At 46.8% G+C, this 16,593-nt stretch overlaps 1 protein-coding gene across 2 annotated transcripts in view; it reads left to right on the forward strand.

Moving 5' to 3' along the window:
• The first annotated feature begins 238 nt into the window (after positions 1 to 238).
• The window catches only part of gpr158a (G protein-coupled receptor 158a), a 76,208-nt gene continuing 59,853 nt past the window's right edge, over positions 239 to 16,593 (forward strand). For both annotated transcript variants that reach the window (XM_053858837.1, XM_053858838.1), the window contains exon 1: positions 239 to 1,278. In XM_053858837.1, the coding sequence (XP_053714812.1) occupies positions 524 to 1,278 (755 nt within the window). In that variant the 5' untranslated portion in view covers positions 239 to 523. The remainder of the gene's footprint in view (positions 1,279 to 16,593) is intronic.

A 16,593-nucleotide genomic window follows, 5' to 3' on the forward strand; every position in this document is an offset into this window, starting at 1 on the left:
GTGGGACTCAGGGAGAGGATGAATGGATCTATTCCTGGCAGTGGCTCATCGTGAATACGACTGATGGAAGTGACTGTTTCTTTGTGTGCGAGCTCCACACTGATTCAATTACGTTTATGACGTTCTCAAACGGCACAATATGAGCGCACGTGAAAGGGAAAGCCGCGTGTGCGCGCGCGACTCACCGCCGCCGTGATTGGCAGGAGAATTGGCCAAAGGCGGATCTGCGGCGCGTCTTCCTCAGTCCTATGCGCTGACGGAGAAGACGCCGCTCCGCGTCTCTGCCCACGACTTGTTGTGGTCGGAAGAGGGCGGACTGCGCTCGTCGCCCCAGTGAGGAGCTCGCCGACTCCTCCAGAGACGTCGGGATCGCCACTTCACTCCTCCTTCCCGCAGCTCCGGATCCAGGGAGCGAGGAATCCCGTCGTTTCGGAGCCGCAGCAACATCCCACAAGTGGAGCCGCGATGCTTTAGCTGGGTCTGCAGCACGACGCGGTCGCACCGAGCATCTTCCCGGACTGAGATGGATGTTTTCCGGCTGCTGCTGTTGCTGGGGTCGGTGGTCGGATCGAACGGGGGACTCGCGGATGCGATGGAGGATGAGACGCGCCGCTGGCGACTGGCGCATCTCCGCGCGCCTCCTCCTCCTCCTCCTCCTGCCGGGGAGAACATGGAGGAGCTTCTCCCGCGCGTGGTCACGGCGTTTCTGCACTCGGGCGACACCGCCAGCCTCACGCGCGCCAACTGCTCGCGGAGGTTCGAGCTCACCTCCTTGCGGGGAAGGTCACCGCACGTGTCCATGAGCCCCGCGCTGGACACGGTCCTCCACGCCAGCAACTTCCTCAGCGCGGTCCAGCAAACCAACAGGTCCAGAGAGCAGAGTCTGCGCGGGGACGTGGAGTGGTACCGCGCGCTGCTCCGGAGCCTCCTGGAGGGAGACGCCAGGATCCACCGAGCGGTGCTGACTTTCAGCTCCGCGGGGCCGGAGGTGCTGCTCCAAGCGACCAGGGCCGGAGGCGAGATCGTTCTCCAGGACCTGAGCGGCTCGGATCACCGTCACCTGCACAACCGCACGGCGGAGGCTCAGGGCTCCCACCGGGACAAGGTGAAGCCCGGCCTCCACAGGAGGAGAGCAGGAAGTTTCATCCCGGACAAGACTCACGTCCAGTGGTCCGCTCCCTTTCTGGAGTGTGAGAATGGCAACTTTGTTCCTCGCTGGCTCTTGACCTTGTCGGCCGCTTTCTACGGTCTGACGCCGCACTTGGCTCCAGAGTTCAGGTACGTGCTGGAGAGCCGAGAGTCCCTGAAAGTTGAAGGGAGTCTCTCCCTGTTCCGTGTCTCCAGGATTAAAAAAGACCAGTAAAAAAAAACATCTGCTAACTTTCATGACTTTTATACGCCACTATAGCATCAAGTTACATTCAGTTACAGCTAATTCCTGTTTCTTCAGCAGGACTTTTATATGCCACTATAGTATCAAGCTACATTCAGTTACAGCTACTTCCTGTTTCTTCAGCAGGACTTTTATATGCCACTATAGTATCAAGCTACATTCAGTTACAGCTACTTCCTGTTTCTTCAGCAGGACTTTTATATGCCACTATAGCATCAAGCTACATTCAGTTACAGCTACTTCCTGTTTCTTCAGCAGGACTTTTATATGCCACTATAGTATCAAGCTACATTCAGTTACACCTACTTCCTGTTTCTTCAGCAGGACTTTTATATGCCACTATAGCATCAAGCTACATTCAGTTACAGCTACTTCCTGTTTCTTCAGCACGACTTTTATACGCCACTATAGCGTCAAGCTGTATTCAGTTACAACTACTTCCTGTTTCTTCAGCGGGTATTTCTAGTATCTTTGAGACTGATGGTGCGTTCCGGAGTTGGTGTCACAATGATGTCAGAGTCAGGTTCTAGTTATGGAAGCTAGTTGTCACGCGTCCTGTGTTCTTGCTCCGTTAGCCGCTAGCCGGATGAAACGCAAACAATTTTGCAGGTTGTGTCTATTTCTTACTTCTATTCCCTGTTTACATTGAGACAAGCCATCTTGGATTGCGTACGACTTGGAAATCATACACGTGGTGACGCCACCAGGGGGCGTAACTGACAGTTTCCTGGTCCACAGCGCGACTGGAAGGCACTTTTACTCTTGTTGAGGGAGTTAAACCCGGGCCATCGTCTGAGGGACTCACGATGACTCACTCAGATGTGTGGGACTCGCTCTAGCAAGCTGATTCAAAATAGGTGCAGGAATGAGTCAAACAGGATGTCGCCAAATGAGTCAGGGGTCAATGTGCATGTCCTCAGAAAGTGAACCGAGCGACTCATAGAACCAAGAAAGATTTGAGTCGCTCCGAAATGCCTTACAGAATCAACTCCTCCTGGCCTTTAAAAGTTCAGGTCTCACTTGGAAACTCCCCAAATAGAAGTCGCTCAGAGAGCGCAAACCTCCAGCAAGCGGCTTCACTCCACCTCCAGCCAAAAAAATCCTTGGATCTAGAGGGTGCTCCGGATCACTCCTGACAATAAGTCATATCTTCTTAGTCCTCCTTAGACGCTGTTTCTCGCTGGTCAGTGTCTGCGATCAAGCAGTCTTGAACCTGGTGGCTCCAAGGAGCTGAAAGTTCATGAACGTGCTCCCCTCATTTGTGCAGGCAGCAGTGGCGTCCTGCTGACCTGAGCGATCCTGCTGCGCTCAGGTTTCTCTCAGCAGCTGCGTAGCAACCGCAGCGCGACCTCGGCCGACCTTCGTGGGTGTGACAATATTTGGAGGTCAGAATTTCGACTTTCAGGGGAAATCAATCAACAGCACTGACCAATCCCGGGAGACCTCACCTGCGGCGCTGCGCTGAGCAGGTCTCTGCTTTTCTAAAATTCAATAACAGCGCGGCTGATTGTGTTATCTTGTTTTAGCTCCTCAGCCGCAGCTGAAGTATGTCGTGGTGTTGTGCTGGAGCTCGGCTCTGGCTTGGACTGACTGAGGAACCTCTGGAGATTGTTCTTTCCATCTCAAGAAGGTGGATTGGTTCAAAGACGTCACACATCTGAAACCTTGTTGTTGGTACTGTAGTCGCCTGGCACCTACTTTATTTCTTCATATTTCCTCCCCTTGAGATGGTCTCATTCTGGTCTCACAAATTTGCCCTCGTGAAATACTGTGCGCAGAAGTGACCGTTGCTGAAGTTGTCTAGCCGAGACTAATTGTGAGCATCCATCCATACATCTGTCGTCCATCTATCATCCCTCCTTCTGTCTGTCCATCCATCCATCCTCTTTCAATTTGTCCATCCATCCATCCATCCAACCAACTATCCACCAAGCCCTCATTCCATCGGTCATCCATCCATCATCCCTTCTTCCGTCTCTTTCAATTTATCCATCCATTCATCCTTCTTTCATCCATCCATCCATCTCTCCTTCCATCTGTCATCCATCCATCATCTTCTTTCAATCTGTCCATCCATCCAACCAACTATTCACCAAGGCCTCCTGTCATCCATCCATCCATCATCCCTTCTTCCGTCTCTTTCAATTTATCCATCCATTCATCCTTCTTTCATCCATCCATCCATCTCTCCTTCTATCTGTCCATCCATCCACCCTCTTTCAGTCTGTCCATCCATCCATCCAACCAACTATCCACCAAGCCCTCATTCCATCTGTCATCCATCCATCATCCCTTCTTCCGTCTCTTTCAATTTATCCATCCATTCATCCTTCTTTCATCCATCCATCCCGTCTCTCCTTCCATCTGTCCATCCATCCATCAACCAAGCCCTCATTCCATCTGTCATCCCTCCTGTCATCATCTATCTATCCATCTCTCCTTCCATCTGTCATCCATCCATCATCCTCTTTCAATCTGTCCATCCATCCAACCAACTATTCACCAAGGCCTCCTGTCATCCATCCATCCATCATCCCTTCTTCCATCGCTCTGTCATCATCCATCCATCCATCCATTCATCCATCATCCCTTCTTGCATCTCTCTTTCAATCTATCTATCCATTCATCCTTCCTTCATCCATCCATTTCATCCCTCCTTTCATCTCTCCATCCGTCCATCCATCTATCCATTCATCCTTCCATCTCTCCATCTGTCATCCATCCACCAATACCTCCTTCTATCTGTCCATTGTGCTTTCCATCTCTCCACCCATCAATCCCTCTTTCAATCTGTCATCCATCATCCCTCCTTCCATCCATCTTTCAGTCTATCCATCCATCCATCTGCAGACATTTTCAACAAATTTTCTCAAGATTTCTTGAATGATGTATTTATTTATTTGGTGGGGGGGGAGTACTAACAAGTGATGGGGAGTGACTGAATGTTGGGGCTGAGACTGGAAGAAGAACCACTGCTGCTGTGGCAGCATCCAGCTGCGCTTCACTGGGCATCTCATTGAGATGTCGGTGTTTTGGCGCCTGGTGCCAGGACAGTTGAGCTTGGAGCACCTCGTCGATCACGGCCTTCTCCCACTAGATGTGTATGAGAGCGTGGCTGGCAGGCCTGACTCCGGCTATGTTGTTGGCAGACCCACATCGGCAACACAGAGATTGCTCCATCAGTCAAGACAAACATAAAATAAGTTGAGATTGAATTTCCCATCACGGCGCGGCGGCCGACGCCACGTCGAAGGCGGATCTAATGTGATGATTTCCAAAAACAGCATACGCCTCCTCCTGCTGTTATCAGAGGGGGGTTTCTTTGCTCCTCCAGTCTGACGGCCGAGCTAAAAATAACTCTGCATGTTACTGGATGTAGCAGCCGCTGAGAACCTCTGCATAATTCGCTTTTCAAACTTGCTCTGCTCTCCCACTTTGATTCGTCTTCCTGTTATTTCCCAAATGCACCGCGAGCGTGGCGGACGGCGATGCGCCGACCTGCCACATTTTGGCCTCCGAGACTCCCAACGTTACAGCTCCGTCCTGACCAACGTCTTCATGTTGAATATTTAATCCCGATCGCTGCTCGCGTGTCTGTGTGTGTGTGTTCCTTCAGTGAATCTTTAATTGATACACTGGAGTCGCTGGCAGGCAGCGCTGCGTTGCAAATGAGTGGGAAAAAAAGAGCCAGCAGCGATTATTCTGTAATAGCCGATCAGCTACCTGGTGTTATCTCCGACGCTGAACCTCACGCGGCAGCTTCACACGTCTCCCGCTGAAGCGATCTGATTAGAAATTAGCCGCCACGTATGAAGCGGAGGAATTGCCTCTCCGTCTGACGCGGCAGGAAGAATGGAGACGTTTCCTGCCGCGACCTCTGGATCGAAGGTGTCACATGTGCATTGTGTTCACGTCCCCGGAGGTTTGAGCTAAAAACAGCTCTTCGCAGACGTTGCAGCTCTGATGTGGTTTGAAAAAAAAGGAAAAACATGGAAAATATCTCATTTAAATTCAGCTGGTTCATGTTGGGGTTTTTTCCAGCGCGTTTGCACAAGACGCGCTCAGATTTATTGTCTTCACTGTGGCTATTAGGTTTTATATGTGTCATGACAGCAATGACCACCGGAGGGTTTCTTTCTACAGAAAATGGGGATTGATGAATCGAATCAATGCCATGACAGAAGCAGGTGCCTCGCAGTAGGACAGTCACAGGTTTTGCACGGTTACCTATGTTGACTATTAGCTAAGTAGCTCCTTGACATTTTGCTCGGTTTTCTTTCTACTTTCTGTTGGAAAGGTTGTGTTTTTTGAAGGCCACTTTACCACACGCAACTATGCTGGTGCAGCTCATAATTTAAGACAGAACTGATGTTTGAAAGTGGTCCCCTGCCAAAGAATTCCCCTGGCATGTTAAAGGGGCGAGATCGGAATTTACAATGAAAATATCGTAGATTCAATCTGCAATTTTAAATGTCTTAAAGCACAAACATTGTCGGAAACGTTGGAAGTTGAGTGGCCAATGTAATTGTCACTTCAATTACTTCAAGTAGTTAGTTCTAGTGATGTGTAGCTGAGGCTTCACGACTCAGTATTGAAGGGTAGATGAGGCTTCATGAAACAGTGACCTGATTTTCAGAGGCCACCAGGTGGCGCTGTCTGCTGTAAAGTGGTTGGACTTGAACAACTCATTCAATGAAACCTTGCATCATTTCTAAACCAAGAGCGCCATCTAGTGGCCTCTGAAAATCAGGACGCTGTTTCATCAACCCTGCGATACTGTTTCATGATATCTCATCTACTAGTTAGTGCTGGTTTGCCTCAATAAGAATCACGATTCTTTCTCTGAAATGTAATTGAGAATCAGTGATTCTATGATTCAGTCCTTCTGTCGCACCAAACTGAGTCACAGAAACTTTGTGAGACTCAACATTTGCATCCATGAGCTCTGCTTCCTGTCTGTCATCTCCAGGTATAGAATCTGGCTCAGATGTTTTGAACCAAGTTGATCCATGAGTCAGAACCATTCCCGTCTTGCTAATAGTCTCACAAAAACTCGGCTCGTATGACTCATTCTTGCATGTAAATGTCTAAAAGCGACAGCGAATGAATCTGCATGTGTCGGACTCAACATATCCACGACTAGCACCGAGTTCCTGTCTAATCCCCTTGTGTCTCAGGGACTGACTCAGATGTGTTGAGTCAAAACTGATGACTAAAACACTCTGACTCTGACACACACTTTAATGTATTTTAGCGTCATATTTCACTGTTTTTTGCGTCAGAAAATATTTAAAACCCTTTGGCACATAGGTTACGATCTGTGTGACCGGACTCAGTGATGGATCTGGCTGTGAGACTGTGACTCTCTGTGACTGACGAAAGATCGATGAATAACTCGGCGGCTCTTAAATAGGGCTCGTAACCTTAGCTGCTTTATCTACTGATGCCGGTATCGGACTGCGAGCGGCTGGTGCTGCTTCCTCCCGCCGCCTCAGCACTGACGTGAAACTCGAGAGGAAGAGAGAACTGCTGTCCTCTCTTCAGACAATTAACGCGACGCTGAATTAGTAATGCGCGCTGTAGAACAACAGACCTGCGAGGGCCGGTGAGTCAGGCTCACTTCCTGCTTCTCCTGGATGAGGTCGCCTTTGCCCCACTTTTATGGCGACGTGCTGAAATCCAACTCGCAAACAGCGTTGAAGAACAAAAGCAGTGAGCCACCGCGAGCCGAAGGAAGCGGAAGGACATTTCAAACGGAGTTGTCACAATAAAACGCTTTAATTGCCTTTAGGATGAAGCTGAGGCAGCGGCTGTTATGGGCGCTAATAAGGGGAGCTCTTCCCAAAACTTTCTCCAGAAAAGAAAAAGGAGTTTCTGCCATGAGACGTGTTTTTCAGCAGAAACCTATTAAGGAGAGTGGGCAAACTTCATCTAATTAGCGCACAGGATCTTCTTCCTTTCCGCTTGGCTCCGCTTCCTGTGTGTGGCGACTGGAGCGCGGACGGTCAGCAGGAGGGAGCGTTGACGGTGGTGGTGGGACGGGAGGAAGCCTTCACCGCCGCTCCGAAAAAGGGAAGCAGGAATAAACCGCAGTGACTTTCTCACATGACTAGTGTTAAACGGAACACAACTGGTGTTTAGATAAACATGTACTGCAGAGTTGAGCACAACTGTAACACCATGAAATACTCCTCCGTTGCCGCTTCGAGTTGCTAGCTCACGTGTCAGGTCTGTATTTTCGATGAAAATCTAGTTAGACAAATGCTACTTCTGTTTCCACCCTAGGTAAACTGCAATAAGAGTTAAGAATTAAACTGAACTTCATGATTCAGACTCACTTCCTGTGAAGCAAATCGAGTCACAGGGACTCACTCAGACGTGTAAGATTCCCTGATTCAATGAAATAAGTCAAAAGAAAAAGAAAAATCATCCTAGCATCACATAATTAGCTTGTTAGCGAGTAGCAAGTTCCATTACGCGTCTATGATTAAAAAAAAAAACGTTCTTACTCGAGTCAAAGTGTAGAAAAGTACTTTACTATAAATTGTTTGTACAGTCGCTAAGTTTAATATAGCTGTAATATTATTGTAATTACCTTGCAAAGTCTTACAAATTTTACTTGGATACATAACATAACGGCACGAACTAAAACCTCATCGCCTCAGCACTGCGCAGCTGACATACTCCTTTGCCGTTTAAAGTTGCTAGCTCTTGTGTCAGTCTGTATTTGTGATGAAAATCTAGTAAAACAAATGTTACTTCCTTTCCACTGTAGGTAAACTAAAATAAGAGATTTAAATTGAAGTCCATGAATCAGACTCACGTCCTGTGAAGCAAATTGAGTCACAGGGACTCACTCAGAAGTTCCACTGAGCTTCTATGATTTTTAAAACAACGTTCTTACTCGAGTCAAAGTGCTGGAAGTCTTGGTCAAAAACTACTCCAATAAAAGCTTTAAGTTGCCATTTAATATAAATACCTCAGTGTAGTAAAAGTATTTAAAGTACTTGAATAAAATTGAGTGTAATGTGTAATTGTTCGGTCGCTAAGTTGTCATGTTAATACAGCTGTAATATTCTTGTAATTACCCTGCAAAGTCTTTTACCTGGATAAGCCAAATCCCTAAACATGAGGTGAACAGATCACAACTGGTTCAAATGGTCTAAAAAGGCAGCATTCAAATAAACACCTGGAGTTTGACGGTACAACTGACCGGAATCATTGCCACCACTGGCCTTCGTCACCTCCTCTTTGGAGCAAATATATAAGCAAATATATGGGAATGTAGTTGACTAAAATGAATGACTGAACGGCATGGGATGAAATTGTCCTCCGAAATGAGTTGAGTGATAATCCATGCATTGTAGTTGAGCGACTCACTCGCGACTTCACCAGAGCGGTTCTGTGGAGAGAAAGTTGGCGGTGAAACCTCCGTGGGGAGCTTATTGCTGATGTCACCGGGACTCCGCAGCTCAGCAGGGGGGCCCGTCGATACCTCAGCACCAGCCGCTAAATGTCAGTGCTGCAGAAAACCTGCCTGATGAGCTATTTAAAGCTTTCGACAGTGTGAACGAACAGACGGAAGCACAAACACTCGGCCCTCACGTGTGTCTGAGCTTGATGATGTCATCACGCACATTTGGCTCCACCTGCTTTTGTGCCGTGTTTAAAAATACAAAAAAAAATAATATATATATATATATATATATATATATATATATATGTTTTTAAGTGGTGCCTGCTGAGCTCTGAATATAAGGACAATGTTGCATGAAACCTCATCACTAGTGTGCAGTGTTGCAGTGACGTATCATATCATCATCATTTATTTTTGGTATGGTTGGTTGAAAAATTCCATCCAACTGCTGGTGTAATCCATCCTCTCTCCCATGGCGTCATATATTGACGTTGAGATGTGGACTTTCGTGTCCTATACTGACGCCAAAGGCAGCCTTCAGTGTCGCATGTTGACGCATATATGTTTCAATTGAGCACAAAACATTTTCCTTCCTGTGTAGCATCCCAGGATCACAACATTGTTTCGTGTCGAACGAAAAGTGCGACCTCCCGATGGCTTACCAGGCCCCAATCTGTCTTTCTTTTACGTGACGCACAGAGTGGTGATGAGTCGATGAGGCTTCATGAAACAGTGTCCTGATTTTCAGAGGCCAACAGGTGGCGCTGTCTGCTGTAAAGTGTTTGGACTTGAACAACTCATTCAATGAAACCTCACATTATTTCAAGAGCTTCACTTAGTGGCGTCTGAAAATGAGAACACTGTTTCATGAACCCTGCAGTACTGTTTCATGATACCTCATCTGCCCATCCCAAATGTAGGGATGTGATTAGTCCAAACTGGTGATTTCACAAGACAAATTACAGACAAGTTCATATAAGTCATTTGAAGTACAGTGCAACACAGGATACCTTGTTGGCTGCACATCCTGCGAAGTAAGTGAAAAGTAATGCAAATATTCAGTTCAAGATGAACTGAAAACTGATCACCAAATACTTTGGCAGCTTGTCCACAACTGTCCCAGACATAAACATGTCCCAGTGAACAGACCTTGACAAATTAAAGTTCCTAAATGAAGCACATGTCTTCCACAACATCACCTGAGAAACAGATCAGTTTGTGTCAAGATTCTGTCTAGATTGGGTCCAGGCTGAGCAGAATACTCGGTCTGATCCAGGCCCCGACGGGCCCCTGGGCCAGACTTTGGCAACTGAAGAGATTGCACTTCGGGATGGACTGAAGAGCAAGCTGTTTCCTCTGACGTCCTGAAGGACTGTCCAAGTGCGTCTCCAGTCGAGGACACTTCATGAGTCTTGAACCTTGACAGAGTGGCGTCGAAGGTAAAGGAAGCCACAGCTCTTCCTTCGGCAGCTGCGGGTGCGGTGCAGCGTCCTCTGTTGACAGAACCCGCTAGACTGACCCAGCTTGCACTGAGATGGTGGCAGACGAGCGGCGTCGTGCCCGCGGCGGCACTCACATTAGCTTCTGCTCCTCCTGTCAGCTTCATGCGTGTCTATCACAGAGGAGACATTTTCCTGGAGGAGCCAGGATGGCGTCGTGACGTCAGGCTCGAACTGTGCCCTCATGGAAAGGACAGATGGGACCACGGCGTCACGGAGGAAGGTTCATCGCAGAGTTCAATGTTGAGGAAAAGATCCTTGTGTTGCTGCGCAGAAGTTTTGAGAGACTCTGTGTGTCTTTATGCGGCACAATTACAACCGGCCAAAACATTATGACCACTTACAAAGGCGATGAAAAACATAGATGAAGGTGCGTCCCTCCATCTTTTGCTCTTCTTATATGAGGCCGGAGAGGCGCAGCTGAAGCAGAGGCCCAGACTTCCCTCCTTAATCTTCTGCAGTTTTAAAAGCTGAATATCAGACTCGCTGAAGACCAATCCAGTGTTTGCTCACTGAACTGAGAGAGTTCCTACTCAGTATGGAGAGGTGAGCTCCATCACTTCTTAGCTTGACAGTTGAAAGTTAAACATCACAAATGTATAAAAATAACTATAATATATATGTAAAATAAATAAAAATAATAAAATGTGCCGACATCTGTGGAAGAGGGAAATGAAGACCCTTGACAGGAAATAGAACAAAAAAAAAAACTAAAACTAATTTGTAATAAACGTTTATAAAGCTGCAACAAATGTAGATGTAAAAGAGTCAAACTCAACTGTTTGCTGTTAACTCATGACAACTTCCTGTCCGTCATACTTGTAAGCCTTCTACAATGGACTCAGATTCTCAGCCATCTGTTGTGAGCGCCTGACCCGGTCTGCTCCACTGCAACCGACCTTGTCGTCCGCCCCTGTCGAGCCTGTCTGACTCCTTGTCGTCTGACCATCTCTTCCTCCCTGACTAAGTCTCCCACAGGTGACAAACTCGTTCAGTCAGACCGAGTTCCTTTTGTCAACTTGTTTCACTTCCCTCCCTGCTTTCATGTCAAGATCCCAACCTGTGTCTGTCTACTCCTCTGGTCCCCTGGAAAAGTCCCTAAAGTCCTTATTCTCACAGGCTGTATTTTCCACAGTACGAGTCACTGTATTTTTTCCAAGTTTCGCTAGTCCTGCACCTCATACTCAGGTGTATCATTTCACATTTTTAAATGTAATTTCACACTTTCCGACATGGTCATGGAGAAACGTAGCATTATGTCCATGGTGCACCCCGGCATTAACACAACACGCATCATAGGAATGGACTGGATTGTGGTGGTTTAAATGTGAAAATATCCCAAGAGTATCATAACAACAAAACCGCTACTTGTGGAAGTAAAGTTTGCATGTACAGCCCTGATCCTGGGGGATGGACTGGCTGAGAGCGGGTGCGGATAAGTGATATTTATTTACATCTCATGAATAGAAGTTAGTTTTTTTACGGTCATCAGTGAAATAAATGCATTTACTTCCTTGTCTTTCAGTCGGCTCACTTCTTGCCTGCATTCCTCTCCACGTCACGTTGAAAGGAATGAATACACATGATTCTCCCGGTGGATCTTTGTGGTGCACCTGAGGGATTTAAAAAAAAAATACATTTCTTATAATCCTTTTTTTCCATTGATTACACATTTTTCATAGGTGCTCAGGAGCGACTGATAGTCAGAAAATACTGTATTTTTCAGATCATAATGAACAATTATGAAGTGGAAACGTCAAGGCTGGTCTTTATCACTCTGTTCTACATGAAAAGCACCCATTTATTGACCTTGTAAAAGTAAAGGTGTCACGGGTACGAAGGGACGAGGGAGCTAAAGCCACGTATAGGGGACATGGTGTAGGACCCAAGTGCGAGCGGTTATAGGCACAGGAGGCAGGAGGGAATTATAAAGAATATTTAATAATTAAACAAACTAAAATAGAACAGAAAGCGTCACCGAACCGGGAAGAAACAGAGCAAACGCAGAGTGTGAAAACAGTAACGAAACTAACAGAAGTGCACAAACATGACTAAAAAGTCAAAACAGAAAGCGTCACCGAACCGGGAGAAAAACGAACTTAAATCACAGGGAACTAGATTTACAAAAGCACAAAGGACAGATAATCACAAAAGAAACCAGGGAGCACAAGGAAGCACGAAGAAACAAAACACTAACTTAAGGTAGCAGGGTTAAACACAGGGTAACAAAAGAACTAGCAAGCGCACTGAATAAGAGACCGAAAACAAGAGAACCAAGAGTTAAATGAACTAGCTAGCAAAACAGAACAGGAGCCGAACACAGGGAGAGACACGAGAACCAGGAGTTACCACAGGGGAACGAGAGGAGTCCAAAAAACACAGGAAACATCCCAGGGAACGTGGAAAACACACAGGGACTACGAGAAGTGGCAGGAAACAAACACAACGATCTGGCACACGTTGCTGGAGCCCAGGTGTTTTTGAAGACAGTAATCATGGGGTAATCGGCTCCAGCCGTGTGCCAAAGGAACAGAGGGAGAGAAGCAAAACCAGGACTCGGAGCCTGGAAGCGGAGCCATGACAAAAGGCTTCCTATTTCTACAGAATTTCATTTGTTTCAAGTTTCATGTGCACGCCCACCTCACCACTGCAGGACGTTTTTATTATCGCTCGGTTCACCGATAGTTGAAGCGACACTGGGCTCGATGGCGAGATGTTGATCCTGTTATTGCGGGAAAATCTCAGCGTAGGGGGAAGGTTTTCTATTGTTTTCATCACTGAGGTGTCCAATCCAAACGTGACGGGCATTGACATTGCTACCTCTTCATCTGTTGAGGACAACTCCTCTATTTAAATAGGACCATGAAATGCGTAAAAAAAAAACCAACTTCACTTGGCTATCAATTAAAGGTTCAGAACAAAGGCGATGACCCTAAACTAGTCTAAACCAGAAGAACCTGCCGTTCAAATCATTTCCAGTTTCCAGTACAGCCTCCATGGACGGCTCCGTTTGGGACCGTATAAGTGGAATGCACATTATAAGTCTTCCATCCGGCCTCATTAAATATGGCCGTGTGGGGAGCCCCAGTCATCATCGTCCGTCTCTCCACCGCTAATAAACATGTTCTACATTCTGCACTTAAACAGTTCAAAGAGCTCGACATTAGAATCATCCACTTCAAAGGGTGGCTTGTTAGTGCGACCCCGCCGGATTGATTTAGATGCTGCCTATAAGTCATTACACAACAATCGTGGGGCCGGACCGCTCTGTCAGGAGGACGGGAGCTCCTGCTGGCGGGATGACTCCATCTGACCCTGAAAGAGCGAGTGGGATGAAAGGCCAGTGTTTCCCGGGGCAGCACTCCCTCCGATCGTCGGCGCAACTCCACCGCGACTGCACTCTTCTGTCTTTTGTACGCACTTTAGCGGAGAGCGCCCGAGGAGCTGGAGAGGAAGAATGATTCTGGAATAAAGAAACAAACAAGACTTCCCTGTTTCCCCTCGAGGGGCCGCATGGGAAATCACTCTGGTGTGGAGGGCCAGCTCCAGAGCCGTGAGGAGGAACGGAGCGGGCCGCACGGCGCTGCAGTGGCGGGTGCTGCCGATAGAATCCATGTTTGGAGGGAGCGTTTTTCATGCTTGTCTGGGTTCCCTCTAGGCACTCCGGTTTCCTCCCACAGGTCAAAAACATACAGAGTGATAGACAGGAGACCTGTCCCGGGCCCCGACCCCAGCCTCTTGATCCTCAGACCCCAGCCTCTATAAAACCCCTCAATTCCACCGAGGCCTGAACTAATAACAACTGTTACGATACAGTTAGACAGATATGACACATAAAAAAAATTACTAAAGTGGAAATTTAGTGATGTTTACTAAATATTGTGGTGAGTCTGTCAGGAATACTTAGTATTAAAAGCAGGCCAGTGATGTGTTTGTCTCTCTCTCGGGCCATTTATGTTCAGCATTACGTACCGATCTGGATCTCGATCTGGACGGAGCCTTCTGTCTGTGCTCTGCTTATATAAAGTCCGTATTTCTTCAAAAAGTTTATGGATATGGGCCAAACGCAGCAGTACCACTAGAAACCATGGGGGGCCGTGTTGCTGTCACCACCAATACGTACCATAACAATGGTGGAAATTCTCTCTATTCCAGTGGCGATATATTTAGCTCTATACCAACATAATAACAACGTAAAGAACACATGGAACCATGTGATCAGTGACGGTGACATCGTTTGATGTCATGTGTAAGTATTTCATACGTAAATGGAGCGTAAAAGGGGCTTGTAATGTACAGTCGTATCGACTTTTGAAGCATTTCTCTATTTCACTCAGAATTTCTTTTTTCATTACTTTTATTTTATTTCTGACTTGTGTCTGTGGATACCTCTTATTTTTTAACTGTGAGTATCCATGAACTAGAGACTCTTTTAATAGTACCAATATTTGAGTTGTCGGTAAAACAGATGAGTAAAATGATGATAGAAGATTAGATGAATATTATGGGTTTTAGATGGATCCAAGGTCAAGCACAGTCATACCAGAGCCTGAGAGAGGAAGATGCGCAGGTACTTCTCCACTGAGGTCATCAGCATCGCAAACATATCCAGTGGTCAACATTCCGAGGCTGTGTGGACGTTATCAGTCCTTGGATTGTTCACCGATCAATAGAAACTTTGCCGACTGGGGCCCCATATGAGTGGCGTTATTACACACGCCTTGTCAATATCTGGTCCATTTTCAAAATCTTAAAATGCTCAGTGCTTCCGTACGTCTGTTGGGTGAATCTGGCCATGTTTACCTGGTGCAACTTTTGTTCCTGCAGTTTTGTCATCTTGAAAATAGTCTTTTTTTTTCCCCTTAAATATCTCTGAACTGACTTTGATGAATCTAATAACCGGTATATTGCCGCATCTCTATTGAATTAAATGAAAAAGCGTCACGGTACAATGAGACAAAGTCCTCACTGGCCTAGAAATAACTCCCTCTTTGTGCAGTGTTCCGCGAGCGCCCGGGTGCCCACTCTGGCTCAGCTCGCCCGAGGAGCTGCTGATGAAGAAAGGAAGTAATTGCACGGGAAAAGAAGCGAGCAAGACTTCTCCTTTCATCCCGGCAGCGAACGAGACGTTGAACTCTGCGTTTCTCTGCTATTGTTGTGCCGGACTGTTTCCTGCACTGATTACATAACGACAAATTGAAACAGAGGTAATTTCTCTGCGAAGCAACCAGCAGTGCAGTGGAAGACAGCGAGGTCAGTTTGCCCCGAGGCAGGAGCGGCGCTGCGGTTATTAATAACAGAAGTAGAGGCGCAGAAAAGGCGCCGGTTCTCCGCTGGGAGTCCGGCCCAGTAAAGTGCTGCCTTTACACCTGGAGAACCTGCTTCACCAGCAATATTCCCCGGCCAGCGCGCACGTCTGAAAAAAGAATTTCACAATTATGTTTATGTCAGCAGGAACGGCCGCTTTAAATGTCAGATTGACTGCGAAAAGAAATGAAATCGTTCATCAACAACTGTTTCAAACTGTCGAGCCAAACGTTCCAAAGCTTCCTGGCTTCTGTTAGCAAACCTGCCCAGTCTTTGGGGCTGCAGAGTGTCGGACGTCAATGCTGGAATGAATGCGAGGTGTTTTCCCCAGGTTTGAATCCAAGGAACCCAGGTGACCTGATTCAGGGTGGCTTTTGTTCGCATGCCTTGTCGTCTGGGTTCTGTGGGAGACGAGATCGCAGCAGTGATCGTGAGGTCAGGTCCGATAATTGTCCTGGGGTTGGCTCAAACATCATGTCTTCAGTTTGCCAGTTTTTATATTCAAGGTTGTGTTACGTTTTGTACATGTTGTCTATTTATCCTCTTAGATCCTCATGCACACTTTGTTGGAACATGGAGAACAGATGGTATTAGAGTCAGTGGTACGAGCCCACCATCTCGCTCAAAAAAAAAAAAAAAAAAAAAGGAACAGGAAGGCAGCTAATCTTGAAGCAGTCCGACTGAGGAAGAAAGAAACGGGGGAGTTTTGACATTTACTGAATTGGTGACAATAAATAAACGCCAGTTTTTAATCATGAGTACTGTAATTTCCAGACTATAAGCCAATACTTTTTACTCACGGTCTGACGCCTTATACAACAACACTGCTAATATATGGATTTTTATAGGATAAAGATCGACATGCTGCCAAAATATTAAGCTTTGTCACAGTAAACCTATGAAATCACAGGAGTTTTATTGAAGTTGAAGCGCTCAAAATGCGCTGTTTTCGCCCACGTGTCCGCAGCTCCGCCCAC

The sequence above is a fragment of the Synchiropus splendidus genome, chromosome 3, assembly GCF_027744825.2.
Source record: "Synchiropus splendidus isolate RoL2022-P1 chromosome 3, RoL_Sspl_1.0, whole genome shotgun sequence".
Classification (NCBI taxonomy): Eukaryota; Metazoa; Chordata; class Actinopteri; order Syngnathiformes; family Callionymidae; genus Synchiropus; species Synchiropus splendidus.